This window comes from Nothoprocta perdicaria, unplaced genomic scaffold (assembly GCF_003342845.1).
Source record: "Nothoprocta perdicaria isolate Ctin4 unplaced genomic scaffold, notPer1 scaffold_8, whole genome shotgun sequence".
Classification (NCBI taxonomy): Eukaryota; Metazoa; Chordata; class Aves; order Tinamiformes; family Tinamidae; genus Nothoprocta; species Nothoprocta perdicaria.
The window spans coordinates 2766697-2779129 of record NW_020456087.1 but is presented as its reverse complement, the minus strand read 5'-3'; the positions used below and the strand labels follow the sequence as shown (position 1 = coordinate 2779129).

Genomic DNA, 12433 nt, shown 5'->3' with positions numbered 1-12433 from the left:
AAAGTATTAGCAAATTAAGATATGCAATATCTTCACTAAATAAATAAATAAATAAGAAAAAAGTAAAAAAAAAAGTAAAAAAGTAAAAAAAAAAAAAAATCCCAACGACAATAGGTGTTACTTGTGGATATTCACTCACATCCACATGCATAAAAGCTGTGATGGGAACTGTGAAGGAATTGTCTCTTAAGCATCCAAAGACACAGGTACCACATAGAAAGAAACTGTCACACAAAACAAAAACCTCCTTTTTAAAAAGAATTGCACAAACTAATGACAAAAATGTATTTACCACACCAGATTCCAGGTCCTTCACAGACACTCAGACCTGGGACTGCTTCTGAATGATTCAAGTAATTATTTCAAGCTTCTTTTTTCATGTTGGTGCTGTTTTTTTTTTTTTTTTATTTGGTTTTGTTTTCAAAAGCTAAACTGTGTATAAAAAACATTTTTTCATCCAGTTTTTGCCATGTTCAGCTGCTACGGCCCTCTAGGTGCAATGTTAAGTGGGCAAATTCACTGAATCTGAAATTATTGCATTTTCTATCTGAATTTATTTTTAAATTAAAATTATTTTTTAAATCGATGAACATGCTCCTAGTCTAATAATCTATTTATTTCCTGCTTTTCATTAGTATTGTTTCTGATTAAGAATGCATTTTTTTCTGAATAAAGTTTCAGATATTCTATTGTTTCTGTGTATTAACAGATTACTGCTATTATCTTACACTCCTACTGAAGTTTCTGTGATTGTACATAGGTTGTATGTATGTAAATAAGAGGTACTCACAGTATTAATAAAATAAATGCACATTAAACCATTGAGAATGTATGCTGTGACACAAGACTAAAAATGAAGTTCTTAATTTAAGAGATAAGCCCCTTCCATGTAAAACTGGATGATTTTTAATTCAAAAGTGTTACAGCTCATTCTCACTGATTCACAACTGGATCTGAATGGGGTTGTTACTGAGGCTGCTAAGTCTATGCAAGTCACTTAAAAAAAATCAAAATCAAGAAAAAAAAAGGTGTTGATAACGTTTACAAAATTGATTAAACATTTTAATGTATTTTTCCATTTAACTACAATATGAGTGCCAAAATGTTAATAGATAACTCTCTAAATATTCAAGATATTTAACAAGATATTTGAGGTTACTTTCTCCCCATGCAATACAGCATATTAAAACCAATTTTACCTAAGTAATTTATTCAAAGCTTGATTGTGAGCAATAGCTGCTAGAAGAAATACAGCATTGTTGATTCATATACAAGCATTTCACTTAACTACATTGGATAATAGCAGTGCTCCTAAAGGAGTATAAAAGCAAAGTGATTAGAAGTCATTATTGTTAATTAGCATTCACTTTACTTTGATCGGGATGAACCTCTTCCTACTGAGCAAATGGAAAGCTTTTCTCTGAAAGCCTGCCAAACCTGGCCAAGGTAGGTACCAAAATAAAGTGTCGCTAACCAGTAAGTAGAAGTTAAATATAAATAACAGCAAACCACCCCCATCCCCTGCAAACCTAAGGACAGATCATCATCCAATTAGTGAGATTCCATTTTTTAAACAGGAAAAGGTTTGAAGGGAATGAGTAAAACTGGAAACTCATACTTCACGTTCTGCAATCTCCCTGATAAAAGGAGGAAATGTGTGTTTATCAAACTTGCTGTGAGTGCACAGTTCATTTGGCGTCCTGTAAACAATGCCTGGCTGCCCGTTTCCAAATGCATGTGAGAATCCTGCAACCCAGAACATCATATTCAGCAGGCAAGGTCACACTAGAGATGCCCCGGAAATGGGAAATTAAGGAAACCTGGCAATCAGGGGTTTTAACACTGACCAAAACAAGCCCCGGGGCTTGCTCACCACCTCTCACCGTTAACCAGACTGTCTCTGCTTACTCAGTATTAGCACAACAAGACTGAGCGGGAAAGAACACAGCTCCACACACCTACCAGGGAGAAATACAGTGATTATGTTGTTTACACAAAGCCCAACATTTCTCACGGTGAGAAGCCACCTCCGAGATGTTGCATCCAGTTCTGGATGGAAAACTGACCCCTCCTAAGCAGTTCAGATGAGAACTGCAGAACAACAGGCATCCTGTTCAYCAGTAAATTTCCTTGTTCCCCTCTCATCTTAAAATTCAAACCAAGAAAAAAAAAACATCTCACGAAAGGAACAAGATACATAACAGCATTTTTACAAGGACCAAAGCACAACCAACTATGTGGTTATACCATGAGCCTTATTATTTTGACATCTTGTTCACTGCTGATGATAATGGTCATCCTCTAGCTTGGCCAGTAAAAGCTATGGGGCTCCCTCCAGAATTAACTAAGTGGAAAAACCTCATAGGACAGTAAAAAGAAAAAGTGGTTTGTCTTCAAAAAAACCTGCACTTTAAAAAGAAACAGTTATTTCTTGCCAGCCTATGCAGTCATTTCATGAGTTCCAAAATATATACAATATTCAAGCATAATAGCAAAAAAAAAAAACCAAAAAAACCTCACCTATATATAGGTATATAGCTATATAGGTGTATATATATATATGTATTAGGTATAACATAACTAGTAGGACCAAAAAGCAGTGTCCATTTCTTTGTCTATCACTATTCCCGCAGCCTTGGCACTGAAGAGTTGTGGGCTCTTTGTTCGCTACTGATGTTACAATTCTGTTTTCTGCATATAAATTCTGTGTTTTAAGTTCTGAACTATAGAAGGTTTATCTATCAAAATATCTAGCGCAATAATTATTTGCACTTAATTATTTGCACTTATTTTGCAACAACCTTAAAATATGAAAAAAAAAAAAAATCAAGGGAGAGGGGATTTGGAGGGAAATACAGTATAAAGAGATACCTCTTGCTGTAATTTCAATTATTCGCATTTTTAAGAAATATCAAGCAGAGAAATCAGCCTACAGATGCCCAAACGATTTTAACATTAATAGGGAAAACAGCAGAACATCTATAGCCAAAAAGTGGAAATGATGACTACGGTGGAGAACATTTTTACAGGAGTCGGAGCCCTGCCAATCCCACCAGTAAGAGGGAAGGCACCTCCTGTTTGAAYTTTTATAAACTGCAAAATTAATCTTTCAGCATGTTGAAATCCTCAGATAAAAGATTCTTTAACTTTTTTTTCAATTTTACAAGCTATTTTACAAAGTCTTTTACCATATTGTAACTAATATACGCCTTCAACATTCTATTATTCTATTCTAACAGGACATTCTATTTCATTTTACATCTATTCACTAATGTCCAAGTAAAGACAATACAGTTTATGTCCCTCTTAGTGCTCAAATCCACATTAATTGCAGCAGTGTGTTTGTTCTGAAAGTTATAATGGTCAGATATTACTTTATTTTGAATGTCTAAGTCACAATGAAATCCACAAGTAGAACTGATGCTTTTAAATGAGGCCATTCCTATATGATTCAGAGATTAAATTAAACTCTAAAATATTTTTTTAAATATTTGACTAGATGAAAATGTGACTCAGTGAAAAGCACAGGCTAAGTAACAGTTTAGACCTATAACGAAGTTATTTAATACAATCCTAACATCTGTGTTCTAAGAAAAGGTACACAATTAACATGTTTTTCTTGTACAAGTACAAGTACGTTACTGCATATAGAATGGACAGGAAGCCAATATCTTCAATGCAGCAAGAGAAATCTACAAAAATGTTGGAGCAACCTCACGATTAATATGAAATAAGTCAATTATACTCTGAATGAAAGCTAAATTTCAGAGAGCTTAAAAGCAACAAATCAGAAACATTACTTCAAAGGCCAACTTTAATGTGAGGATTACCAATATTTTAGCGTCATAGACAGACAAACACAGAAAAGACTGAATTTGAGAACTTATTTTTACCTATTATCTACAACAGCCAAATATTTAAGAAGGAAAAAGAAGGGCTGCCTCCGTCACATGAAGAAATATTATTAGGAATAATATGGGACTGAAGGCTTTATCTTTTGTGGGAGAAATGCCCCTACACAAAGACTGTAGAGTAACCCTGTATTTCATTCATTCCCCTCAAGTCTTGACATTGATTCCTGAAAAACTCGAAATTTTAATGGGATTTATGGAATAATTAAGGGACCTAGAGTTCCCCTATTTCTCACATGATCCTGCATGGACTGATACACTTCCATCTATATACCATGTGAAATAATATCAAAAATTACACAGTTAACAAAATGTTGACTTTAATATGGACAGAAGTATYTCCTGTTTCAGTAAACATCATTATGGTTTTATTCCAAAATCATGATCCTGTCCTTCAAAAATAATTATTAATGGAAAGAGTCACACCGTACTGATAAGCTCTTTGCTGCTGTAACTAAAAGGCATGTTACCTATTCCCAGTGACTGATTCTTTGAGTTATAAGATCACTTCTCCAGGACGCTCCAGGACATTATTTTTTGAAAAGAATTACAGTTCCTTTCCCTCCCAGGATACTGATAAAATGAAATAGTGCTACATGCAAAGGCTATTATTATTAAAATATTTCATATATCCAATACACCCARCAGCAATAACTATTTCTTCAGCTGATGATCAACGACATCACAATTAATCCTTCAGTTCTGAAATCCAGTGTGTGATTTTCTTTCAGGTACTGCTGTTCTGTTTCTTTAGGTTTGCAGGTTGTGACTCCAGAAGGTGTTTCTCAAAGAGAAGACTAACAGAGACTAACAGGTTCATGCTGAAAATGCACTAGAAATGCTCTSTCATGCTTTATAGATAGAATAAGCATAAGTAAATTTATTAGATTTGAAAAAGAACTAATACACTTTTTCTGACATACTTGTTCTCAAAATCAAGTACTGAAAAAAATTTATTACAGAAAAACATGAACTAGCTCAAAGGAAAAAAAARTCTTCTTTCAAGATAAAGATCCAGAATTCTACAAGGTGTCCCAGTAGTGGGATCTTCCCAAATGAAAGCCAAGTCCTCCCAAGGCAGAGGAGACAAAGCAAGAAACTCGGAAGAGGACAGAACTGCCGAAGGACACCCAGCCCCGCAGGAAAACATCCTGCAGGGATCTGTGCCATCTGGAAGCTACTATATCCACTGCCCTAACCAAAAGGTATGCTGTAGTTCCAGAGGATGCTGAAAACAACCCGACATTCAACTTCTCTAGCACCACTTCAGTATGTGCTTGCAATAAATGCCCATATATATGTATTTGGACATGATCATAAWTACCTAAGAAAAGGAGAAAGCAGGTAAAACACACCTAGAGACAAGCAAGTGGCAGGAAAGTTTCTCAAAAGCCCCTCCTTGGTCCATTCCTTCCATTCACTACATGTTAAGAACCACAGTTCTCCTACAGATGTTTTTTTTCTGACTTCTGATAGGTAACTCAGGAAGACTAATGCTTTGTGTTGCTGGATGAGGCCCCAGTCCTGCCAACAGGCAAACACGGACAGACCCAGAATCTGAGTAATCCTTATTTAAGTAATACCGGTAGCAGATCAAATTCTTAGATTTCAGGATTTAAATGCCCTGCATTAAGTAGAAATGCTGTTAGCACCTAAGAACTGTATGGTTACATTTCAACAACATATTAAGTATTCTGATTGTTTTTCCAACACCTATTCAACACWCGCAATCTAGAACAGGATATCAGGCAACTAAATGTACTTTACTGCAGCATGTCACTCATCGAGGTTTGTGAAGACAGAATGACCAGTTTCACATCCATCTGCAGTCCATATCGCATTGAGTCCTGCGAACCAGGACAAGACTGTTGTCCTGGCTTGCTCACGATCATGAAATATTTAACTTTAAAAAATCTTTGCTTTCACAAAATTGCTCTTAAAAGTGTCAAATACTTTTTGAACTCGTCCTAGTTTTTCAAATGTGATTTGCTTTAATTTATTATTAAATAACTACTTGTAATATAAATATTCTTTACAAAATGAAATATAAACAGTCTTTAAAAACTGAAAATAAGAAGCACTAGAAGTACCTTTTCTGTATTTGTAGGCTCAAAATATTATACAGAAAAATGATATTTTGACCATTGTTTTGAAATCACGCCAACTCAAGGATGAATTTTTACAAGCCTTTTGCAGGTTTCTCCCCCTGCTTCAACGGACAGCACTGAGTTCTGTTTAAACCTATTAGCATCATCTGAAAAAAATAAGAATCCCTAAAGAAAAATGACCAGAGATTATGACTAATATGGCAAAGCTATAAAAATGCAGTTAGAGATAAATGTGAAAAATCATAAAGCTTTCAAAGTTAATGTTTACACAAGAGGAAACAAAATGCTTCATTCCTTCCTTAAAACTGAAGCGATCAACATGAAGAGCTACAGATCCTGCAGATTACTTTCCCCTCATATAATTACTCAGTTATTCACCAGAATATGCAAGACATCTACTGAAACTTTTCCACCAAAGTTTCATAAATAGGTTTGACTGTAAAGGTCAAGGTTACACAGTGTCTAACATACACAAGGTTTTACAGTGTCTAACATACCGATGTTATTTATCTCTTTAAAATATCCTATAGTGGAATTAATATTTTTATGCAAGAAAAAAAGTAGTTATTCAGCCCCAGACAACTCGATAACATCTCTTTCAACCACAGTTATAATTATCATGTATGAACTTTCGAAGCAGAAGTTGTCAAGATTCAACATTAGCATTAATTTATGTCAAAGCATCCATTTCTCCAAAGACAGTGAGGATCGAAAGGGAAATTTCATCTTAATCGCGACTAATCTGCCCATTTTTAATTAAATTGATCAGTAATTTATTATCTTACTCAGCCTCAGAAAGCTGTTATCATGCAGCTTTAACAGAGGACATATATTAGTCCTTACAATTTCTAGTATTATCGTGGTTCAAAAAATCATTTAAGAGCGTTGCACCGTACTTCCTTCACCGTGTCCTATACAACATGTATATTCCATTTTAAAACTTCGCGAAACACTTGAGATCAGTAATAGAGCCTACATGCACTGGGGTTCGTTCTAGCAGTGTCATATTCCAACACAGTGGTGTTTCTCAATTTTACTGCAGATGAGCATGATTTCCCTGTCAAAAATATTTAGAAAATACAACGCCTGACTTCAGCATAGTTCAGGAAACATYCTGCACTAAAAACCATATTCCTCGTCCTGTCTGCAAAATTATTTCTTACTGCTGAACAAAGAACAAGCCTGAAGCTTTCAAGTTTATGAATCTCATTTCTGATTTCTGGGGGCAAAAATGGAACGGCAGGAAATTGCTCAATATCAAAACTGAAGATCAGAAATACCTTTAGCTGAAGTTTCAGAGAGTAGTCTACCAACTTTATATATTAAATTAAACATGTATTTATTTTTTAATACCTGTAGCAATTAATATGATCTTCTGATTTTAGTACTGTGCAGCATAATCATCAACACAAATAGCCAGAAGACRCAGGACAATTGCAAAGATATAACATTTTTACTCAAACTTCATCTAAAATCTCGGCAGTCAGATAGAATATTTCTATTCATTTCTCCTGAGAAGTAATTCAGATTCCATGGAAATCAAGTGTCTCATGAAGTTTTTGGAAAACAGTAAGGAGCAAATCWCCAGTGTTTTGGGAAATGCGCTCATTACCTCTCAAAATGCTTTTACAGCTAGAAGGATTGGTTTAYGTTAGTGCTGTTACACAATACAGTAGAACTTAGGTAGAAGACCACCAAAACCAAAATCATAACTGTAAAATATTCCATAATATTTTGTAAATGGTCAGCAAGATACATACCAATAACTGAAAAAAAGGCTTACAGAAAATAAGTGCACACTATTATGCATGTATAGACATTACTTTCAATGTATTGATAAATGTATGATCTTATATTCAAAATAATCAAGCAATATATTATTTCAAACATGAAACTGAATTGCATTTTGGTTATAGATAATTTTCACAATTACGTTTTTTGCATTATCTGCCAAGAACCTATTGAAGGTGTATTTATTGAATAAGAACAAGGTTTTGGTTTGAAATAAAGATTAATCAATGATTAGTCTAATTTAAAATGTGGAAAAAGGAAATAAATTCAGTTATGCTGCCTATTCACATTCAAAGAAAGAATAAAGGAATAGAAACTAGACTTATAAGAGTAGGAACGTCCAAAAACTTTCCCACAGCATTCCATAAATACACAAGTGGAATATTTACCTAAATTTATAGGTCAGCGTAATGTATCAAGGSAGCACAATTGTTCCCAAGTATTTCATTCTTTTATTCAACATACCTTAACAAGTTTCAAAAGGCGGTAAAGGTCTTCGACCTCATCCTCCTCACACGTGACGTACACTCGTCCGGTATTCACACTGGTGCCTTTTATGAAGCAACGGTAGAGTGGCAAATCCATCGCATCTGCATACAGGTCAATGGCTTGGTGTCCTACTGTCTGATACATGTAACTGTCCAACTCATCCGTCTGCCCTGCCAAAATTATGAAATAAGCATGATAGTAAGTACATTATTTTAGTAGCTACAGAAAATCATAACAGTCYAGAGTACTAAGAAAAAAAAATTAGTAGTTTTTCATTCACAGTTGACAATGACATAATCCTTATGAACATGAAAATTAAAATAAATAAACATAAAAAATAAAAAGTAGATATTTTACCCCCGCAGACTTATGGACAAGAAGAYGCATGTCATGAGCCTGCTTCCTACCTGGAAATTGTTGCATCTACTTCTTCTTTACTGTTCCTCCCTGTCTCATCCAAAAATCTTTTAAAGGACCAATCCCAGTCCTATTTATACAATAATTCAGAGAGAGGCACAAACCCAACTACATTTCAACATATTCAGTAAGAGAAACTTGGAACACACTGCAACACTGAGAAAAAGCAATAGGTTGCCAAAATTTCCAAAAATGTTACTGTTAAAACACTTATCATGGTCATCAAGAGTGAGGAGCARATTATTGTAGTTAAGTAGAATAAAAGTAGATTGCTACAACACTTTGATTGCTACAAAAAGAAAAGATCTGTTAAAATATTCAGTCCTATTCCACTCCACTCACTTTAAAAAACCATCTCAGAATGTAACCAACTGCCTGATGCTGTTTCTTTAGTCAAGTGACAATATCAGATTCTCTGATACACAGTTAACATTAAAAAAATTCTATCTGAATGATTTTATAGCAGATCAATAAAGCAACACATTACGGCTGAAATTTCCACCTAATCTGTTAAAAACTAACACAATTCACTGTCTTAACACTGATTTGCAACATCGAACTCTTAATTTAGACCCAGACACATAAAGCATCTCTGCTGTATGTCCATACAGCACATTTTGGAAATAGAAAGGTCTGCAACTCGATTAAGATAATCAATGTGTGATGTAATCATTGTATCACGTCATAATTGATGCAATACAGTAGAACAGAACTACATATTTGCTCAAAAYGGACCCACATTCACAACTAACCAAACTGAACATGAAGAGCTGATTTAAAATAAATCTCAGTATTTTTCAATGTATATAAAACACAACAACGTTCCTTTAAACTGATATTCAGAATCATTTCAGAATACACAGTCTCTTTCTTAATTGAGACTATCCAAGCAACAGTAGTACATGATAAAATAAAATGAATGGCATAGAATCCACTATTGCCTGAAGCACCTCAATTAACTTTCCACAAAATTTCCAACTATACACTTAAAGGAATCATTTTATGATTTTAATGACAATATTCTACATTTCTGACATGGATAAATTAAAGGCAAACATATTTCAACAAGATTAGAGATCACTTTGGCCTATCTAACAGGGAATAAAATGCTCTTGCCCACTCCCTAGCTGCTAGTCCTCTCCATGATTTATCTGTGATACCAGCTCACCTTTCCCCTCACTACTTCTGCACATCTTCCTACTGTACATTACCAGGTATCCCAAAGATAACATACATTAAGCAGTTAACACATATCAGCACTGGGAACCTGCCCCTAACAACTAGGAAACAACTCACTCTCTTTTCAAACCTCAGTTCATTCCCAGCACAGAAGTAGTAATCCCTGTGTCTCCCCAGCAATGACTTGGACATGCTTGAGAATCACCCATTAACTTCTGCAGAAATAAGCCAAGGTGAAACTTGTGAGGAACCGACCGGAAAATCATTCCATGCTCAAACTCAGCAGGACTCAGAAAAGCAGTGTACCAAGGCCAGCTCTAATCCAGATCAGCTCCTCAATCCAGTTTGGAAGGGCTGGACTAGAATAATGGAGGAGGATGCATGGGGAGAACAGGCAGGCAGCAGCAGATTTGCTTATTTTTGACAGCCAGAATAGTTATTCCCAGTTTAAGTGTTTCTAGAAAAAGCATTTGTTTTGTTATATGATAACCCATATAATATTTTATTATTCACTACACTGAATTCATACATTCCCTGCTTATAATACCAGAAATATTCACGTCTTCAAATTGTGCAAGTCTTTCTTTTACTGTTCTTCATCCTTTTGTACCTTTTTTCCTTTTGAGAAAAAATACATTTATTGTATCTATTTACATAGAAATCATTTTCTTTCTTACACCTCTTAAAAGGTGCAATTTACAGATTGCCCTTCAATATGCAAAACTAAATACAAATACGGCTGTGTCTCTATTATTTATTTCAAAAAATATATATACATAGAAAATGTGTGCATATATATATATATATATATATACACATATTCTGTGAGACATGAGGCTTCCATACCTGTGCTTTCAGCAGGTCTTAAATTGGCTAGAGCAACAATCTGGTGCCCAGCAGCAACACACTGCATCATATTATAGCAGCTGTCCTTCCCACCACTGTAAGGAAATGAAAATAGGGACAGTTAAGACAAAGCACTGCCAAAAGTTTTAGTCTTTACTGATTTTCCCCTAATTAATATAAGAGATGGTTAGAAAGCTTTCAAGTGGGTAATAATTTTAAAAAAAAAAAAAAAAAAGGTTGAAAAAAGTAACTGTGGCAAAGGATAAGACTTCATTATATTGTATCTTAAACAGAAAGTATAATTAAATTGATTAAGATTTGGTAAAGTACCCAAAAAAAAATGTTCCTATGCTTTAATCTGTGTTTTATTTCTAAACCGAGAGCTTCCATAGGAAGAGCAGCCCTTCAGGACAAGGGCTACTTTGACATGAATAATAGATAACTTGGGTAAAAAAAGACAGTATGTGCTCCACAGAGTGACTAGCATTAGGAATCTTTTTAAATTAATATCCTCATTTTAGGGATTATACTTAACAAGATCTTCTAAATGTACTTCCCCTTCTCAAAAAAATTTAATTACACAGGGAGTAGGTTCAGCTGGCTCTGCATGGAACATACGGTTTTATATTGCATATAACTGTAGATAAAAATAATTACTGCTGCTTAAAAAAATAGAAAAAAACACAGATCAATATTTTAAGGCCTAGAGATGACATCACAACAGAGAGAAAAACATTAATTTTGACATTCACTCAAGACCCACTTTTACCTTTTTTCACCATCAATAAGGGAAAAAAAAAMCATTCTGTTTGTGTAAATAAAATATAAATCTTGTCATGGATTTTAATCCTTATCAAAAGAAACGTTCCCATCCAGCAACAAAGGGATGACCGATCCTGGTACACACCACTTAGCAAAACCCATGTTCCAATCCACACCTTGGGGATTCTTTGCAACTTCCCAAAAAGCCCACGCACSGACATCTGTCCCAGGCAGGGACTGCAGCAGAGGACCTGGCTGAGCTCTGGGCAAGGACCTCTCGCCTCACTGCMGCCACGGGAGGAAGGACAGGAGAAGGGAGGGTAACAGGAGAACAGAGAGTGAGAGGCAGCCCCTGCTAAACAGACCATGGGTTCTCCGAGGCCACGTCACTACTAATAAATTTCTCCAGCGTTCCCAGGACAAAATTCCCACTGTTACCAACTGCTCCAACTAGTCCTTCCTTGCAAGAGCTCCAAAGTGTGTTCCAGCAATAAAGCCACACGGCTATTTCCATATTGGCTTTTTTTTTTTTTTTTTTTTTTTGCTTTTACCAATGTGAAACTTCTATAGCCGAACTTAATTTCCTTTACAGCTCAAAACTAAAGGCGAAATCCTGCACATAACCTGCCATCCTTTCAGGCTTAACAGATTTTCATAAAGCAGTTTTTATAGCCCTGAAACTCTAAACTATAAATATAAATATTTTAATAGATTTCTAATCTGAGATTCCACCTATACAGGCCATTTTTTTTTTCTTATGCATATCTACAAATTTCTTCTAACACATATACAGACAATATAAAATAAAATTGTATGTTCATTAATACTGCATTTTGTACTTAATACTGCTCATGTAGTTATCATCCACTTTGTACTGTGAAATAACAGGCTTAACAAAATCATAGAGACAAAGGCTTTTTTTCTGAACGA

At 34.9% G+C, this 12433-nt stretch overlaps 1 protein-coding gene across 1 annotated transcript in view; it reads right to left on the bottom strand.

Moving 5' to 3' along the window:
• Nucleotides 1–10832, bottom strand: part of DPH6 (diphthamine biosynthesis 6) — a 167340-nt gene extending 156508 nt beyond the window's left edge. Inside the window, exons 1-2 of the mRNA XM_026051765.1 lie at nucleotides 10742–10832; nucleotides 8276–8469 (exon numbers count right to left, since the gene is read on the bottom strand). Of these exons, the coding sequence (XP_025907550.1) occupies nucleotides 8276–8469; nucleotides 10742–10811 (264 nt within the window). The 5' untranslated portion in view covers nucleotides 10812–10832. The remainder of the gene's footprint in view (nucleotides 1–8275; nucleotides 8470–10741) is intronic.
• Nucleotides 10833–12433: the final 1601 nt, after the last annotated feature.